Source organism: Leucoraja erinacea, chromosome 1 (assembly GCF_028641065.1).
Source record: "Leucoraja erinacea ecotype New England chromosome 1, Leri_hhj_1, whole genome shotgun sequence".
Classification (NCBI taxonomy): Eukaryota; Metazoa; Chordata; class Chondrichthyes; order Rajiformes; family Rajidae; genus Leucoraja; species Leucoraja erinaceus.
In genome coordinates this window covers 154,240,800-154,261,983 of record NC_073377.1, presented here as the reverse complement: position 1 = coordinate 154,261,983, position 21,184 = coordinate 154,240,800, and the positions used below count along the sequence as shown (strand labels likewise).

The 21,184-nt window shown below is 38.9% G+C and overlaps 1 protein-coding gene across 1 annotated transcript; it reads right to left on the bottom strand.

Moving 5' to 3' along the window:
- Window positions 1-609: 609 nt before the first annotated feature.
- Window positions 610-20,462, bottom strand: LOC129703525 (neuropeptide Y receptor type 5-like). The gene is made up of 2 exons (XM_055646066.1): window positions 20,325-20,462; window positions 610-4,698 (listed from the first exon to the last, which is right to left on the bottom strand). Exon 2 carries the CDS (start codon window positions 4,099-4,101, stop codon window positions 2,764-2,766), a length of 1,338 nt encoding a protein of 445 aa, XP_055502041.1. The 5' UTR covers window positions 4,102-4,698; window positions 20,325-20,462; the 3' UTR covers window positions 610-2,763.
- Window positions 20,463-21,184: the final 722 nt, after the last annotated feature.

Below are 21,184 nucleotides of genomic sequence, written 5' to 3'. Positions count from 1 at the left end.
AGCTACATCAAAGTTGGAAAACTACGAACAAGCTCAAGCAGATTGCACTAAAAATAAACAATGTATCCAAAAATTCAGAGAAATAAAAAGAGTGAAGTGATGCATACGATTGGTTTGGAAAATTGATTGAAAGTATTCAATAAATTAGACAATGTTAAACTAATTTCCATCTTCCCAATGAGAGATTTGTCACATTCAAGATTATTGCACTGTTACACCAGTTGAAGGGCTACACACAGTGTACACTTGTTTCTCACTATCTAATCTGTCAGTTCATTTGGGCATCAAAGTGAATGATAATGTTGTTAAGCAATGCCTTTTCATCATCGTCTCACAATTATTGACAAGATAATTTTAACTTACTAGTTAAAATTGGATTTCAGGAATGGGAGATAGTTTAGTTTAGAGATATAGCGCAGAAACAGGCCCTTCAGCCCACCTAGTCCGCACTGACCAACGATCCCTGCACATTAACACACACCAGGGACAATTTACATGTCTACCAAGCCATTAACCCTACAAACCTGTACATCTTTGGAATGTGGGAGGAAACCAAAAATCGCTGAGTAAATCCACACAGGTCATGGAGAGAACGTGCAAACTCCCTACAGACAGCACCTGTAGTCAGGATTGAACCTGGGATTCTGGCGCTGCAAGCGCTGTAAGGCAGCTACTCTACAGCTGCGCCACTGTGCCGCCCTTTATTTAAGTTTATCTCAGTTTGAAGGTGATTCGGTAGTCTCCTTCCACACCAACATTGGTCAGCCTCTCTTCACAGCTCCATTTAGAATGAGGATGCAATGCTGTCAATGAATTTGACAACAAAATTCAGAAACAGAAGTCATTTTTATTGTTTATTCTTATACTATGATGAAGAAATGTTCAATTTCAAGCTTTACATAATATTATTTCATTACCAAATGGAAATAATGTGCACGATTCATTATAAATACAATATTCAAATAAGAAAACACGTTTTTTTTCCCCAAATAAGCATCCATTTCAACCTTGATTCATTTCATTTGCAAAACAAATTCTTACTTGGAAGTTCTTTGTTTTAATTCTGCATTCTCTTTAAGCAGAACATACTGGAGCATTGAAGCATAGGAATGTACTTATAAAACAGGCCAGAGCATAATAAGGACAAATAAGGGTTTAAGTGTTTACATACTCAGACAACACAAAGGTTTATATTTCAGCATTCCAGGCATCATTTGTCCGTATCAGTGCCCACAGCCAAAAATGCGCCATTGTAAACTGCTATTATCAGCATATCAGCAAGCAACGACATTCGATGCAAAGTGAAATTAGCCCTTACCAAAATCAATCAAATTCATACTAACTAAATGAAACTGAGTTGTCATTACTTTCACAACCATTTAACTAATGCATGCAGGTGTAAATTTCAAAGGTTTCAAAGTCTTTGTTGTCACATGTATCAATTAACATACAGTGATGTACGAATTACCATACAGCCATACGTAAATATGAAAAAGATATAACAATCTAAATGCATCACTCTCTTCTAATTGTATTTACTATTTTTTTAGTCTTTAACACTTAACATTTATTGTAGTTAGGATCAATTTGTAATTTTCTTCTATAATGGTTCAACCAGAAACAATGTTCTGCGGAGTAAGTGTACAAGTTTCAATTGGTCAGACTATCATGACAATCTAACAGGTTATAATAAAAATATATAATTAAACTACCAGTTCAGGTCATTTTAAAATATAAGTTGCTTAAAGTAAATTATATATTTTTAAAATGAAACCTTATCAAACATTTCTTTTTGTCTGACATTTAATGGCAAATGAATTCAGCAATCAGTGATGGCATCGGTGTTATTGTGAGAAAATAAATTGTTGAAGGTGTATTATATCAACAATGAATCATTCTCAAAAGAATCATCAAAATCAAAGGACACGGCATCAAAGTGGTGTAATGACACGGTTTAAAGTAACAATATTCTGTTTCTGCACACACAAATATGCTTTACCGAATAACGTTCTGCTTTCAAAACTGTTTTAAACTTGTAAATTGCAAGCAGTGCACGGAACATAAAACACTATGATAGACAGGTAAAATAAGATATTTTAGAGTCATTGGTTTTAGCGTATGATTGAGGGGTTGTTTTTGATAGTGGCGTGGAATATATATTTCGTATTGTCTGCATTTGTGACCTCCATTCACATTAAGTCAGAATGAAAGGTGTGAAGATGACTGGAATAGTGATTTCTCTTTGGTTCAAAACAGCTTGCCATCAAAATCTTGGTTTTCAATGGTTCCTTTGATAATATCTGAAGCCTAAAAATATCACTGAACTTTAAAAAAGTACAAGACCACATTGTGTAATTGGTTCATTGAGTCAATACATATTAAATCAACAAGCAAAAAATTCCCCTTTTTTACATTAGCTCATTTTATGAATATTTCTGGAACCTCTAATTGTTATCAAATTGACAAAATGAATAACATCACAATATAACGGTTACTTCTTGTTTATATACCACTGTAAAACTCAGTAAAAATCTATATTAAATTTCCCATCATGATTTCAGTAAGATAGCGAATTATTTTAACAAAACCTTTAGTATAGTACATCAGGGAATGAGTTCGATTGATTTAGGACCATGTATTGATCAGAGCCATACTGTCAAATTGAATTCAGTGACCTGGTATTAATTCACTGTTCATATGACTGAGGCATTTGTTAAATGTAAGCTTGATATGACAAACCCCAACTTCTGTCCTCTCTGGGTATTATTTTACCCAAAAGCATTTGACCAAGGATTGTAGACTGGATTTGATACCATTATTCAAGAATCCATATAGTATAGGATTCAGACAACAGGACAGCAATCCCAACAAGTGACAAATGCAATAAACCAGCTTGAAGTGTCTGTTGGAAATCAGATTGGCATTGAAGTCGGTTAATAGATGAAAGATATGTAGAGGCATCCAGCTGACAGTAAAAGCAACGATCACGATGGTCAGCTTGTAGAAAACACTGCGTGATCGTTTCCTCAATCTGGTGATGGATTTGGATGTCACAGGAATAATATGTGGGTCAGTGGCCCCCTCTGATTCCATTGGTTTCACTTCAAAGCAAATGGGCACACCTGGTAGAAAGGAAGCGGGCAGAGGTTGCGCAGTCTTCGAACCATTGTGTGTCAGGTCATTCTTGTGGACTTTGGCCATGGCAGGCACGACAGTGGCGCACTTCCTACTGTACCTCTTCTTGTGTTTCCTCAGAAGGGAATAGTTCCATCCTTGTATCTTTGAGTGCTGCGTGGCCGAAAGCGTGTTAGCCGGCTGGTGTATCGTTAAGTTTATCATTTCATTCTCATCAGATCTACTTTGTGTGCTTGGCACCGTGGCACTAATCTTCCTGCACACACTGGCGTGGCTGATTGTTAGGCAAACTATAGGCAAAATATACTGAATGAATAACAAGGACAAGGTATAGGCGAATCTGTAAGAATCAGACGGCCATGCCTCAATACATAAGAATTTATTTTTTAAGGACACCAAGTGAACAGTTTCACTTAGGTCTATTATTTTATGAAAGATGGGTAATGGTGAGCAGATCGTAAATCCAATAATCCACACAGTTCCCATTAACAGGTAACCTGTATTTATGGTGAAATTATTGGATAATGGATTGTTGATCATCTGATATCTAACCATAGCAATTGACATCAGCATTAGTATAGAAACCATAACACTTACACACTGAACAAATGGTACTATATAGCACATGATTTCCCCAAAGATCCATTGATCCAGAAGTACATAAGTCAATGTAAATGGAGAACAAAATAACAGAATTAAAATGTCAGATAACGCTAAATTTCCAATCAGAAAATTAATCATTGATTTCTGCTTTAAGTTTTTGCACAAAGCAACCACAACACAAAAGTTACCAAGAAGCCCCAGAACTGTTATCAATGTGTAAATTCCAACCAGTATATATCTGATATCATGTATGCTTCCATTATAATCATCCCATGATGGGAGACCTTGTCCATATAAGGATGTGCTGTTAGCATTATCGGACATAACAGTGATATTACTTTTATTTTTTTCCTCAATATCCATTTTGGGTGGATGGTTTATATATATTCAGAGAACCAAATTGCACATGATGTGTAATAAAACAAAAATCAGTTCAATGACTAATCATGTGCCAACCAAGGAAATGTAAATGATGCAAGCTATAGATTGCCATCGATCCTGTACCTATCAGTAATTGGCCGATAACATTTGTAATGTAAGATTACACACAATGCACGTAATCACCGCATAACATATTGTGAATATAATTAAATGTGTATCAGCAATCCTTCATGTTGTATCAGCAGAAAATCACCATCAATGTGCATTAGAAGGTTAACTATCACAGTCACATAAGAGTCAGTGAGGACATTTGCGATAGATATCTAATTTAATTTCAAAAGATTAATTCAGAAATTTAAATAACTTTGTTCACATTTGCAATTCTGCAATGATGCTCTGATGCGGAATCTCTCTATTGCTGCAATGGTTCAGGATCTTTCAAGCAGATATGTGAGAGTTGAAGAAAGGAAAAGATTCCTGCTGAATAGTGGCGGGTCTACCAAACTGGCAAGAAATGCTGCTTTCAGGTGCTGATCTACAACTGTTCAGACTCAGGTGTGTCTTCCTTTCACCGTATTCCTAAAAAAGAATATCAAATGAAATTAGTGACTTCAAATAACATCATATCTAACAATTATTAGCGTTAATTGGCTCTTAAATAACCTGCTTAAAATAAAAGGTAGTCAAAAAAGCTGGGGAAACTCAACCTCATTTCAGCCACACCCGCTGAGTTTCTCCAGCTTTTTTGTCTACCTACGATTTTTCCAGCATCTGCAGTTCTTTCTTAAACATTGCTTAAAATAAAAGATGCTGCTAGTAAATAAAAATGTTAGGAAAGTAGCAACATGATAGTCAGCTCCTGATTGGAAAAATCAAACAATTCAACAGAATATCAGGATCCAACTTAACCATATAACCATATAACAATTACAGCACGGAAACAGGCCATCTCGACCCTTCTAGTCCGTGCCGAACACATAATCTCCCCTAGTCCCATATACCTGCGCTCAGACCATAACCCTCCATTCCCTTCCCATCCATATAACTATCCAATTTATTTTTAAAAATGATAAAAACGAACCTGCCTCCACCACCTTCACTGGAAGCTCATTCCACACAGCTACCACTCTCTGAGTAAAGAAGTTCCCCCTCATGTTACCCCTAAACTTCAGTCCCTTAATTCTCAAGTCATGTCCCCTTGTTTGAATCTTCCCTACTCTCAGTGGGAAAAGCTTTTCCACATCAACTCTGTCTATCCCTCTCATCATTTTAAAAACCTCTATCAAGTCCCCCCTTAACCTTCTGCGCTCCAAAGAATAAAGCCCTAACTTGTTCAACCTTTCTCTGTAACTTAGTTGCTGAAACCCAGGCAACATTCTAGTAAATCTCCTCTGTACTCTCTCTATTTTGTTGACATCCTTCCTATAATTAGGCGACCAAAATTGTACACCATACTCCAGAATTGGCCTCACCAATGCCTTGTACAATTTTAATATTACATCTATACTCAATGCTCTGATTTATAAAGGCCAGCACACCAAAAGCTTTATTTACCACCCTATCTACATGAGATTCCACTTTCAGGGAACTGTGCACAGTTATTCCCAGATCCCTCTGTTCACCTACATTCTTCAATTCCCTACCATTTACCATGTACGTCCTATTTTGATTTGTCCTGCCAAGATGTAGCACCTCACACTTATCAGCATTAAACTCCATCTGCCATCTTTCAGCCCACTCTTCCAACTGGCATAAATCTCTCTGTAGACTTTGAAACTCGACTTCATTACCCGCAACCCCACCTATCTTAGTATCATCTGCATACTTACTAATCCAATTTACCACACCATCATCCAGATCATTGATGTACATGACAAACAACAGTGGACCCAACACAGATCCCTGTGGCACCCCACTCGTCACTGGCCTCCAACCTGACAAACAACCATTACTCTCTGGCATCTCCCATTCAGCCACTGTTGAATCCATCTTGCTACTCCACCATTAATACCCAACCATTGAACCTTCTTAACCAACCTTCCATGAGGAACCTTGTCAAAGGCCTTGGTATATACAACTTGGACTGGACTTGGACTTGAACTTCGACTGATCCAAGTTCTACCATAACAATCCACTATAAAGAAAAGATATCTGTTAAACAAGGACGAGTCAAGATAAATTGCCTCCAGCATATCTTTAGTATCTTCCTTCATTACCATTCCATTTCACTTCGCAGTCTACACGTTGCACCTTCCCTGTTGCACTTGATATGCTAAAATATTTTTAACAGTAGCTCAGTTCAGTTTATTGTCAGGGTACCGAAGTACAGTGAAAAGCTTTTGTTGCTAACCAGTCAGCGGAAAGACAATGCATGATTACAATCAGCCAATTACAGTGCACAGATAAGAAATGTTGCATTAGCAGTAGAGATTTTAAACGTATGCAGCGAAATAGCAGAGATTAAACCGATTTTGGTAATTAACTGCTTGTAATTTTTATCTGTTCAATTAATTAATTATTTATCTATTTATTTAATATTTGTTTTATCTAAATCATATATTTTTTATAGAAAGGCAAATGTCCTACATACCAACAGTTGACTGTGAATAATTTGAGACAAATAACCTTGTTTTTGAAATGTTAGTTAGCCACAACACTGAAGCAATGCGTTAATTTCAAAAGCCAGCAGGATCTTTTAAAAGGTCAATATCACTCAAAACATCACCAAGGGGAGATTAATTGATTATGAAACACACTACTCATTTTGTGTGCAATATGGATACAGCATTTAACTACAAAATGATGGTCACTGTGCTACAAATTAATGAATTTTGTATAAATCATGTTGAAATCCTAAAATAATGACAGAGTATGTAAATGTATATTATGTCTGAAGATGGGTTTCGGCCCGAAACGTTGCCTATTTCCTTCGCTCCATAAATGCTGCTGCACCCGCTGAGTTTCTCCAGCATTTTTGTGTACCTATGTAAAAGTATATCTATTTTTAACATGGTCGCCCAAGTACCATGTAATAGAAGACAGACACAAATACTGCAGTAACTCAACGGGTCAGGCAACATCTTTAGAGAAAAGGAATAGGTGACATTTCGAGCCAAGACCCTTCTTCACACTGTATCTATCTTTAGTACAAACCAGCTTCAGCAGTTCCTTCCAACACATACAATGTAATAGAGTTGAATTGGAAACTAGTTCTAGGTGTTCAGAATGTCTTTCCTTTATTGGGTAAATCTCCGAATGATACGTGAAAAGACAAGTTCAGCAATAGCAAAAATTAAAGGATGATTTTGTTAGTATGATTAATACAATCCCAACATCTGTGGCAGTTATATTTTCACTGTAATTAAAGGTACTCAATAGATTTTGCCTGAAACCCTCAATGTGTATTATGTTCAGTATAATAAGCACAGACATATTCTGCATAAATTCTTGCAGTTTCAGAATTTATCTGTGAAATCTCTTTGTATTTTGAACTCCAATGGGCAGCATCATCTGAATAAATTAAAGTCAATTAGAGGTAACACTGCAATTAAAAAGCAGTTATTATGTAAATGAATAGAGACAGCAAATGAGTGTGGTTCAAAGTGTGTTGCAGTGCATGAATCACAAAATGTTGGCAGGCAGGTACAACAGAGAGTTAACAAGATAAATGTTAATGGGGCAAAACAAAAAGTGCTGGAGCAAAGAACAAAATACCCAGCAGGTCGGGCAGCATCACAGGCTGTGTTTCGGGTCAAAGGTGGGGTTGGAACATAGCCCGGCAAGTGATTGGAGGATATTGGTGAAGAATGTTTACTTGGGTGAAGGGAGGAGTAAGCAACCAAAGCTAGACATTTGTGGACAGCCACGGTGGTGCAGCGGTAGAGTTGCTGTCTTACAGCGCTTGCAGCGCCAGAAACCCGAGTTCGATCCAGGCGACGGGTGCGTACGTTCTCCCCGTGAACGCGTGGGTTTTCTCCGAGATCTTCGGTTTTCTCCCACACTCCAAAGACGTACAGATATTTCGATTAATTGGCTTGGGTATGTGTAAATTGTCCCTAGTGTTTGTAGGATAGTGTTAATGTGCGGGGATCGCTGGGCGGTGCGGACCCAGTGGGCCAAAGGGTCTGTATCGCGGTATATTTCTAAACTAAACTAAACTAAAAATGTAAAAGAGACAAAAGGGTGTCGGATAAGGAGAAGGGGAACAGTGAAGCTTAATGCCTGAAGAATGGTGAGGGTATATGGGTGGAGAGGGACAGGGATTGAGAAAATGAAATAGAGCACTCGCGGATAGGAGGTGAGTATACAAAGGAGGGGGGTGATTGTGGGAGGAGGGTGGGAGATGCTGGGAGAAGTGGGAGTGCACCAGGGTGGGGGTGTGAGATGGCAAAGAAAGAGGGTTAGGCGAGGTATTGCATGAAGTTGGACAATTCAATGTTTGTACTTTATTGTTGTAAACTATCCAAGTGGAATATGAGGTTCTGTTGCTCCAGTTTGCTTGTGGCCTCACTCTGGCAATGGAGGAGGCCAAGGACACAAACAACAATATGGGAATAGGAAGGGGAGTTGGAATAGTTTGCAATGAAGGGATTTAGCGCCTGGTAGACAGAGGGTAAGAGCTCAATGAAATGGTCGCCCAGTCTATGCTTGTCCTCACCAATGTAAAGGAGGCCATATAGTGAGCACTGAATGAAGTACACATGGTTTGAAAAAGTGCATGTGAACTTCTGTCTCACTTGGAATGGCTGCTGGGATATCTGAAAGGAAGTGAGAGATGGGATGTGGGGACAGTACTCCAGCTTTTAGTGGCTATCTTTGAGCTAACCTTTGCTTGAAAACAAATGATGCAACCATAACACAACCTGGTAGATTAAATATATCAGCTATGCACGATTAATGCAAGGGGAAGGAAATGTAGACTAAATTTCTAAATGGCTGTTGTGATTATTTCTGACAGGGTATTATTATTTCCCAGTGCAGTCGAAGGTTACAGAACTAAATGAAATGAAATGAATGGGGTTGCTCCATAACTCAAGTGGCAGCCTCTGGTCACTGACGTTACTGTTGCCATTGGCAGACAGAAAGTTTAATTTATGTAACACACATATGAATTCATGCCTTGTTTTTCATTAAAAATGTCTCTGTCACTGGGGTGGAATTTCAAACAGAATTCTCCCCGGACTTGTTTTTCTCATTAAATAATTTAACAATAAAGAAAAAAAAGAAACTGGGCCTTGACTCAAGCATAAACGCTAGAATAAAAGGAAAGACACAACATTGTGGAGTAAATCAGTGAGTCAGGCAGTTTCTCTGGAGAACATGGATAGGTGAAGCTCTTGGTCGGGATCCTTATCAGACTGATTGTAGGGAGCTGTGACAGAATGCTGGAAAAGAGATGGGGCAGGACAGAGCAGGGCCAGTAAGAGATGAACACAGGCCATGGTTTTTTTTTGATAAACAGATTAGATTAGAAACTAATAATAATAATAATAGAATTAGATTAGAACCTAATGCCCCTGTCCCACTTAGGAAACCTGAACGGAAACCTCTGGAGACTTTGCGCCCCACCCAAGGTTTCCGTGGGGTTCCCGGAGGTTGCAGGTGGTTGCCGGAGGTTGCAGGTAGTGGAAGCAGGTAGGGAGACTGGCAAAAACCCCCGGGAACCGTTCGGAAACCTTGGGTGGGGCGCAAAGTCTCCAGAGGTTTCCGTTCAGGTTTCCTAAGTGGGACAGGGGCATTAGGATTTATACACGCAACATTCACATGCATTGTGATATTATATATTATATAAACTATCCTAAGAGCAATCACAAGATGGATGCGTTTGACGACACTCACTAGAGTTTAGAAGAAGAATGAGGGAGGACCACATTGAAAGGTACCGGATAGGGAAAAGCTTGGATAGAGTGGATGTGGAGAGGATGTTTCCACTACTGGGAGAGTCAAAGACAGATGGTCATAGGCTTAGAATTAAAGGACGTTCCTTTAGGAAGGAGATGAGGATGAATTGTGTTAGTCAGTGGGTGGTGAATCTGTGGAATTCTTTGACACTGAAGGTTGTGGAGGCCAAGTCAGTGGATATTTTTAAGTGGAGATGGGTAGATTCTTGATTAGTACGGGTGTTAGGGGTTATGGGGAGACGGCAGGAGAATGGGGTTAGGAGTGAGAGATAGATCAGCCATGATTGAATGGCGGAGTAGACTTGATGGGCCGAATGGCCTAATCCTGCTCTCATCACTTATGACCTTAAGAAAGGAAGACTGGGCACACACAAAGGACAGGAAATAGAGTTGGGGTTGCTGATCAGAATTTTAAAAAATGGGATTGAGGCACCTTCGGAAGGAAATAAATAACGTGATTATATGGCAACTTTTATATTCCAAGGACTTCCCAAAATTCTTCACACCCACTGATACTTCAATACACCAGCAACTATACTAAAGAAGTTTAAAGGCTGTTTAATACATGTTTGTTGGGTCAGTTAAGCAGTAAATGTTAGCCAGATATCAAAATAACTTTCTGAAGAAGGGTCTCAACCCGAAAATTCACCTATTCCTTCATTCTATAGATGCTGCCTCACCCGCTGAGTTTCTCCAGCATTTTTGTCTACCTTTGATTTTTCCAGCATCTGCAGTTCTGTTCTTGAACAAAATAACGTTTTAGTTCTCTTTCAGATTACGCCACTGAATTCTTTGTGTTGCCTCCATCTTGCATGAAATTGGATCTCATTTTAGTATCTCAGGTTAAAAGGGTACAACTTTGATAATGCACAACCTCCTCAGAACTCTGCTGAAATTCAACTAAAATGATATAATAATAATAATAATAATAATAATAATAATAATTTTATTTATAGAGCACTTTAAAAACAAACATAGCTGCAACAAAGTGCTGTACATCACTAATCATTGACAAAAAAGTTAATACACACCAAAAATAACAATCAAAAGAAATAGTAGGAAAAGACATGTAAAATAAAGAAACATCAAAAACACCACAAACAGAAGCAAAGCCTCAGGCATGGTCAAAAGCCATTATATGCTCTAATATAGAGTGGGGTTTGAACCCACGACCTTTTGACCTAAACATAATAATGCTGTTTTCAAACCATGAGTCCTCTGAAAGTGGAAAGAATGAAGCAATTTAGGATTACTTATGCATAGAATTCAGGAATGCAAATGAACAATGATTTATTGCACAGTAATTTGATGGGTAAAATTTGTACTAAGTATTCTAAATAAGACATGAGGAAGATTTTGTAATCTGGCATTATACATGCTTTGCTTCATGGTGGATTCATATTGTAATACATCTCCATACAACTCTTGCTTCTGCTGTGGCCTTGGAGAGCTGATTGTGAACTCAATCTGCTCCCTGTCCACACCCCTCATGCAATCTTAAGGCCGATTGCGAGATTCAATTTGAGCCCTTCCTTAGTCATTTTATTATTGCTTCTTGATACAGTCATGTTCATGAACAAAGTATTCTTTTTTATATTGCTTCCATATAACTGGATATGGAAATTAATTTCGGAACCATTTATAGAATGATCCTTGAAGTTTTTAAAGGATGAGAACTTGTTAAAGTCTCATATATATACATTTTTTGATATAACCCATTATTGGTCTGAGTTTAGTTTATTGGCACTTGTACCGAGGAACAGTGAAAAGCTTTTGTTGCGTGCTAACCAGCAGGGGAAAGACAATATATGATTACAATCGAGCCACCCTCAGTGTACAGGTACACAATAAAGGGAATAATGTGAATAACGTTTAATGCAAGATAAAGTCCAGTAAAATCTGAACAAAGGTAGTCAGAGGGCCCAGGGTCTCCAATGAGGAGACTTTATATTGGATTAACTCGTACATTTTATACCTTATGTCAATATTTTTCCATCACATGGAGATCATATAAAGCAAATGGTTAGCAAAGATATTCCTTATAAAATCGGGATTGTGTGGGATGTGATTGCTAAACACATTATTGCCCATCTATGAGGTAAAGAATAACTTGGTTTTGAGTAATGTTTTACAGCATGGTATCTTTTATGTGGTAACTCATGGCCCTGGTTTAAAACAGTGCAACACATTTTGTGTGTGACATCGAAAAGGAAAAAAATCATAAAAAGGAAAGCAAAGTAAATAGGAACATACTGTTTAGAAGATATGAAAGCCAGAGGTAATCTTAAAACATTGATTCACCAAATGCTTTGAATGCATGCAGGATCTGTAAATGCAAATGTAAAAAGTGTAACAATAGGAAGGAAAGGTTTGGAATAATGAGTGCAACAGATAATTAATTGAATAAAATATAGATGGAGAACTCTTGAATGACTGTGAATGAAGGATAATCCAACAGGATAACATGGAACAATGAACGCAAAATGTGTCCAAATCACTATTCTAGCAGCAGGATTTTCCAAGCTAAAGAGGACCTGCCTAGATGGGTTGTATCCTCTATTCAACACTGATGGGTGTGGTTAATTTTCTGCAGTTTAATATGTGGGTGCTATTCTTCAATTTTTTATTCAAAAACAGTTTGCATCCATTTTTGCAAAACCTTACTAAATTCTGAGATAAAAACAGAAAATGCTGGAAATATTCAGCAAGTCAGGAGGCATCCATAGTAAAAAGAAACAAACAATGATGAGAGGTGATAACATTACATTAGAAAATTAGAAATTCTGCCCAGGATATGTTAGAAAGCAACAAGTTCAATCTGCTCAGAATCTGATTATGATGAGAATCTTAAAAAGGGCACACTATTTTAGATACATTGATATATCTATATTCTGCAAGGGCAGGTTTTAAGCAAATATTAAAATATAATTAAAAGTAAATGCTGTTAACAAACAACAAAATAGAGCATTCTTATCAGTCAAAATTTCAGAATACTCCTATGGTTAATTTCTTAGTTAATTTGATATTGGTTTAAAAAAAACTAATTATATCATAAGAGAATCAAAACTAATATTTCTCACGAGTGAATTGAGTCTCTGTAACTGTAATTATAAGTTGGAAACAACAGATTGCAGAGATAGAAAAAGTATATTTATGATACACAAATTATTAAGATTTTGTGCTTTACTAAGCAATCTCAGAGAGAATTAAGAAGGCATTTTATTGTATAGAATGTTTTAAATAATTTAAGCTATACAGGGCACAGGTGCTTCCAAAGCTATGTTTGCATTATTTGGACACTTAACAGTAATATGGCATTGCTGTATTGAGTAATTCTGCATTCAATATGATTTAACTAATAGTATATGAATGCAATTGTGCCTACATCAGATTTCATTTTGGAAAATCCAGGATCCCTTTCAAGGTAGTACAAATAGCCTATTATTGGAAGAGTCAACGTCAATTAACTGAGAAGCTTTCTGCAATATGTGAAGGATTAGTAATCAGGTTTAGGTAATATTATCTCTGTTATCATTTTAGAGTTGTCAATGTAGCAAGGCTCGTATCCAGCTCTTAAATAAAATTGTTCAAAGATTTAGCACAGATTTGCAATCAATAATAAATATTCCCCATTCACTGTAATCTAAGATCTCCGTGATATCAGATCAGATTCAATTTTAATTGTCATTGTCAGTGTACAGTACAGAGACAACGAAATGCATTTAACATCTCCCTTGAAGAGCGACATAGCAAACGATTTGAATAAATAATAATAAGTGTCCGGGGGGGGGGGGTGGTGATTGGCAGTCACCGAGGTACCGAGATATAAGACAAGAAGGGCAGGGAGGCAATGTGCCTTGTGCCTTTCTGTCGTACACTCCAGCATAAAAGGATTTATGGATCCTCAAAATGTCGTTCACAAGTTACTAATACCCCCAATCTCTATGCCATGAAATGGTAGTGAGTGAGATTGTGGCCTATGACCTTTCCCCTTCTATGATGCTCTTTCACCTGTATGTACATGATCGGATTACCTCCATCTGTGAATTTTCCATTATGTAGCTGTTAACATTCGCTTTCTCATAGCAACAGTAATGGAATTGGCAGGTCAAATGTGTGTGGGATTCATTTATCAACACTACCCCACATACGCCTACACCAGAGGCTGTATCTCAATCGATTGCAGAAGTATCATGAGAACCATTCTGAAAGGAAAATCCTTACATTACATGATATAGATGTAACTTTCTGCACAGAAGGAGATCTTCAGAATGAATGTAAGTCCTAAATTTGTGAAAGCTTTCCAAATTAATTTCATACCATATCTCTCCCTGCCGTCCTCTAATTTTCTAAGTCTTTTGAATTAAAAAAAAATCAAATATGCCTCTTCCATCTTTTCAGTCAGTAGTTTCCACTTCATAACCATATGCAAAAAAATTATATTCACCTCTCCCAATGTTTTTTTACAAATCTTGATCATTCGGTTACCAACCTTTCAACCAACAGAAGTGATTTATTTTGGTATATTATCTTATGATCGTTTGCTCAGCAAAACCATTTAGGAAAGTCACGGAATGTCACAATCTCACTTCCAAATCCTATGATATGAAGTCCAGTAGCATTTTATCTTAGGCAGTGGTGACATTGGCTAAACTACAGAAATAACCATGAGGCTTAGGAATGCTCTTGAAATTAATCATAGTGTCTGTCATTAATAATATGTTTCATTTGAATTGTGGGCAATACTGGTCCAATATTAGTTATTGCAACACTGGCTCAATGGATGTAGGTTCTTGGTTTTATGCATGAATAGGTAAAACGCAAAAGTAATGATGTAACAAATCAGCATAGTTTCATTAGAAATTATTGCATAAATGCATGGCCAGCATGAAGAATAGAACAATAGTATTTTGTGGAATATGCCAAATGTGGAAGAGAAATTTGCATAATGGGAAATAACCAAAATCACTGTTAACTTCCAAACTATTGTGAGAGAAATTATATTCAATTTAGTGAGATACTGAGCACTCCATGTTTTGTTTATAATTGTATGCAGTCCTACAATTTGTGCTTCATAATTATAAATAGTCTCTCAGACAGCGTTAAGTTGGCATGAATTATCTTTCCGAACATTGGCAAAAGCTAGATCAATATATAAAACGCTAGAGTAACTCAGCGGGACAGGCAGCATCTCTGGAGAGAAGGAATGGGTGACGTTTCGGGTCAAGAACCTTCTTCCGACTGATATCAATATGTATACGTTCAAAAGAATCTTGACACACACAATCAGCAGATGGTAATATGAAAGATGCAACAACACAGAAATGTCGGGTTTAGGAATTTGAGAGCAGGAAAGGTGATAAGGACTGTTGAATAAAGACTGTTGTTTTGCTCTGGTGTTTTATTTAATTCACATGTTTAATCAAAGTCAAAGTCAAAGTAGCCTTTATTGTCATTCAGACCTTGCGGTCTGAACGAAATGTTGTTGCCTTGCAGTCCTACATATAGTAAAAATGACAAAAATACACAATAAACACAAATTAACATCCACCACAGTGAGTTATTTTATTATTAATTGTTAATGTTTTATGTATTATTCTTAACTGTCACTGTATGTCATGTTGTCACTTGTGGGTGGAGCAGCATGGCAAATTATACTTGGCCATTAAACTTATTCATTCATTCAATCATTCATAAAGGGGAATGCATTTGAGATATTGGGAGGTTGTAATAACTCTGGCCATTTCCATTCCACCTGAGCTCATGCACTGTTGAAATCCACAATTGGCTTACCCTACCATCTCGGCCCAACCGCGACCACGAGGTCACGTAATTTGCGTGCCAGGGATACGTAAGTGGGACAGGCCCGAACTCAGCGGGACAGGCAGTATCTCTGGAGAGAAGGAATGATGACGTTTTGGGTCGAGACCCTTCTTCAGGCCAGTTGCCTACAGGCTAACCCATGTAAAACTGAACCCATTAAATACAGTGCTGCCCACCTTCCAGTCGGAGTCAGTCTCAGTCTCAGTCTACCCCATGACAGAAGGGGAGGAGTTGTACAGTTAAATAGCCACAGAGAAGAAGGATCTCCTGCGGCATTCTATCCTGCATCTTGGTGGAACCAGTCTGTTGCTGAAGGTACTCCTCAGGTTGACCAGTGTGTCATGGAGGGGGTGAGCTGTATTGTCCAGGATGCTCCGCAGTTTGAGGAGCACCCTCCCCTCCAAGACCACATCCCATGAATCCAACTCTGCCCCTATACTGGATCAATAATGCTGGACTAACAGTCATTCTTCTGGCTAGGAAATAACAAACATCCTTTAAATTGATGCAAAGTTAAATCTGCTACATGAGATCCATTGCTTTCAAGAGCCCCTGTTGTGATACTGGTGCATTTTATCACACAGCACTATTATGTCTGCAGATTGACTGTTATATGGTGCTATTTAGAAAATCATTTTGGTTTAAAGCCTGCAAACAAATAACGATTTTAGTCCGTTGTTGGTACCATTGTATAATTCTGCAATAAATTTTCTGTACTGTTGGATTCATTGCAACCAAAAAATGGCTGAAATAATGCAAGTGAATCACTGCTTAAGCTGCGAAGCGTTCCATAAATTAGTTTAAATTGTGCAACCTTTGCCAGTTGTACACCTTGCCTGGTTACAGAGCTTCTTGCTATGATCATTGGATCTGCAACACCATATAACATTGGATATTCACGAAACATAGAAACATTGAAAATAGGTGCAGAAGGAGGCCATTCGGCCCTTCGAGCCAGCACCGCCATTCATGGCTGATCGATGATAGATCGACGAAGGAGGTGATTTGTGCTTCTTTATCCATGGCAAAGCAGCAACTTCTAACTGTCCATTTGATAGATGACCTCAGCTAATTAAGGATCAACAACATACATGGACCTCAATTCTATAGCTGTCATTGGATAAACCTGCAAATCTAGTAAATCAATGTGGCAAAAAAATGACGGTCAGAATTTGCCGTAAAACCTTTCCATTGTTAATTATTAAAAATAATTAGCTTGGAGCCATCAGAGAATCTTTTAAACATACCTAATCTATCACATAGCAGACATTACTCCCCTGCTTTATTTTTCCATTGATAGACACAAAATGCTGGAATAACTCAGTGGGACGGGCAGCATCTCTGGAGAGAAGGAATGGGTGACATTGTGGGTCAAGACCTTTTCCTGTTATTCTCTTTCCGTCTTCATCAATCCCACACTATCTAGTTAGTGTTGAATCCTTGTGTTTCTCTACTTAACTATGGATGTATGTATCTACATATCTTTATCTGTCCCTTTTACATTTTCTTACATCATATCTTATACCTTCATCTGCTTCCTGCCACAATATTTGCCCTAGGTCTTTCTGCGTAGGAAACAATGAGACCAGCCGTGACCTTATTGTATGGTGAAGACAGCTTGAGGGGCCATATGGTCAAATCCTGCTCCAATTACCCATGCTCATGAACCTTCCTTACTCCAGCTTGTTTATCATGATGTCCAAAAGACTGAGTGAAGTAACACATTGAAAAGCAAAATATCTATATAACTCTAAAACTCTGATCTTGTATCTGTGTGTGTGTGTTTACATCTTCGTGAAAAAACTATACGGTAATAATAACATTTTTACATATTCCGGTTGACATTTTTCCCGTTGTCCAAAATCACTTTATCTGAACATTTCATGCTTTATTTGTCGACATTACTGAAAATGTTTAAAAATATCAAAGGACTTTGAATTTAAACGACGCGTTTTCGCTGATGATGTCACAATGGGTCTACTCTCTACTCGGCGCCGCTTCACACACAGAATCTTCTGCGCACTTCGAGTGACGTCACCCCCCTCTCTCCCTGTCTCTGCCCCCTCTCTCTGTCCCTGCCCCCTCTCTCTGTCTCTGCCCCCTCTCTGCATCTCTGCCCTCTCTCTCTGTCTCTGCCCCTCTCTCTATCTCTGCCCCCTCTCTCTGCCCCTCTCTCTGTCTCTACCCCCTCTCACTGTCTGCCCTCTCTCTCCACCTCTGCCCTCTCTCTCTCTCTCTGTTCTCTCTCCCTGTCTCTGCCCTCTCTCCCTGTCTCTTCCCTCTCTTCCTGTATCTGCCCTCTCTTCCTGTCTCTGCCCTCTCTCCCTGTCTCTTCCCTCTCTCTCTTTATGTGCCCTCTCTCTCTCTCCGCCCTCTCTCTCTCTGCCCTCCTTCTCTCTGCCCTCTCTCTCTACCCCCATCCCTCTTCCTCTCCCTAGCCTTGCCTGCACAATTGGGGGCTATGCGTGAGTGGATAGGGCGGGGGATGGAGTAAAAGGAGCAAGTGAATGATATTAATATAATATCAAGGGGGGGGGGTATGGTAGTATGTTAGTGCGTGTGGGGGGGGGGGGGGGGCTGGTTAGTGTGTATGTGTGGGGGTTGGTCAGTGTGTGTGTGGGTGTGGGGTGGTTAGTGTGTGTATGTGTTTCCGCAGCCCCACCCCCCATCCCCCCTCCGCAACCGCACATTGAGGGGACAGGACCCAATGGGTCCCCCTTGGTCTAGTAAACTTTAATCCTCAATAAAAACCCAGCTCAAATTCCTCACCGCTTGGAGAAGCAATATTTGGAATGGATTATTCTTTTCATGAGCTATTAATTCTCCTGTTCTTATGTCATAAATAGTAAGATTTTATATGATTTTAATAAATGATTTTAATTAAGTCTATGAAACAAATACATTTTTACAAGGTGAGATGAAAAGGAGATTCTATTAGTTCATTTGATCTTTTTTTTTCAATGCTTCATCCTTTTATAATCCCCTTAACCTATTTTCCATCAAAAAGTGTAAACAAGATATCAGTCTGTGTATCTCTGGTGATGCCACACCATGTTTCAATATGAAGACCTTCAGGTGCTCCTTGTCAGATTCCTGGGCTTCCTTCTAGCACTGAATAGATGTTGATGCAATAGTCCACAGATGTTGTAATCTTGAGCAAAAAAAAACGAACTGCTGGAGGGACTCAGGCAGTGACCTCCACAGTTTGATTTTATTTTACTGAATAGATGCTGTTCACTTGCACTGGGGTTTTCACTTTGACAGCTCATTGATGTTTGGAAACCACCTGTGAAGAATCTTGGGATCCAGATATCTCCCATAGGAAATTCTGTCTGAATACTTATAGTTTATTTATTTTGTTGCTTTAAACAGGGCGAGCTACACATTTCTGATTATCACTGGTTATTCATCAAGGCCAAAGACAAATTGTTATGTCACTTGTCATTGAAAGCAGCAAAGGCATATCTGCTCCTAATGAGTAATGAGTACATATAACTATCGTTAAGGGATATCCGTGAAAAGGAGCATTTATCGTGTATGTGTTATTTGTGTGATATTTTACTAATCTGTTAATCTCACATTCTGGCACTAACTCCTATCATCAGAACCTCCACACACATTTACGACTAGAAGTAAATCTAGTCGTTGGACGAATATTTTACGTTAATAAAACACGAATGTTAGTAAAACTCACAACTTCAACAGAAATAGTAGTGGAATATGCAATGTTTTGGCATCTTCCTCCAATCGTCGGTCATTTTCATTACCCAAATTCTGATTTTTTTAAAAGCGGTGAAAGCAAACGTCTAATAATGCACGTACTGGTGGGACATGAATGAAATAAACGCTGCGATATTAATTAGTGTGTTTTTGAGGCAGTCGCCGACATAGACCCGCTGTGTGCGCGACGTTGATAGTCCTGGGATTGTGAATACAATTGTTTATTAAAAATGCATTATCCACCAGAAACAATGCTTTTTTTTTCCCTTGTGCAATTTGCCAGACTTTTATGATCACCCTTTTATATGGTAAATGTCAAAAATTATATGTATATATAATAATTGTTTACATTTACCGTAAAAGATGATCATAAATATTTATATATATAAACATCATATATGTATATATATATATATATATATATTAAAAAACTAAACCCACCTATAGCACGGCCGAACCTGCCTTTTCCTGCCGCATCCGGCTGTACAGTGAATAATTCACCAGGGCGAGTTATCAAAACAATTATATATATATTGTTTTGATATAATTATATAGATATAGACATATATATTGTTTTGATATAATTATATAGATATATAATTATACATTCTATGCATTACAAAGTGGGCACAACAGGAGGCTTTCCAAATGAACGAAACTAGAAGCGAACATGACCGTGCAGCATCGATACAATGTCTTTCCCGAGTTTGAAACCCACATGCATGCATATATTTCCGATGCCCCAAAGAAGAGCCCGAATACCTGTGATCCGCAGAGCCACGGGCAGTTGCCTCTTGCAAGCATCCCCAGCCCAGCGATCCCAGCCAACGGTTTTTAGCGAGGGACTCGGCGATCCTCTGAAGATTTCTCACGTGGTGGCTCCGCTGCCCAGTGTGAGACGGATGTGTGTGCAAGCGGCTGGTGGGATTGTGCCGCTAGTGGGCACGGCGCGGTTGCTTCAATCTGTTATCCCTTCCCTCGATTTCATAAGCTCAAACATCCCGATTCCTTCCCCCTCCACTCGCCTCCCACTGGGACCCCTCCCGCCTCCGTCCACACAGACAGAAGCCGCTGGACTTTCCAATCTATCCTGTGCAGTCCTGCTGGCTGGCTGGCTCGGTGCTACTACTGACGGCTCTTGCGATTCACTGCTCTCATTTGCTGCTCTGCAAATGCGATACAAGAATCCTCCTTATTACCCGGTCGGACAGGCACCCTGTTCGTTTAACGAGACATTTGTTGTCCAGGTGAGGGGGTAGATGCAGGGGGGGGAGAGATGAGAAGCCATGCACACTGAGCTCTACCAGCTGATATATGCTCGTCACCCGTCTATGGCTGCAAAGCCGCCGAATGGTAGCATCGCTGAAGTTTCATTTTTGACAACTTATTATGATGGCACTCGCCGGAGACAGTGGTCTCCAAGTCTCCCAGACGGAGAGAGCTCCTTCTTTCCTGTAGGCGGCAGCAGCAGCAAGCCAGAAGTCAACACAGTCTCGCCTAACAGCAGGGGAGAGGGGAGGAGGTAAACGGTGGGACGTTGTAGGAGCAGTCTGGTACATGGGTGAATTGTTCTCGATTTGGGACTAGCTCTGGTAGTTCTGCGAGGATTCTTTGCGTGGATA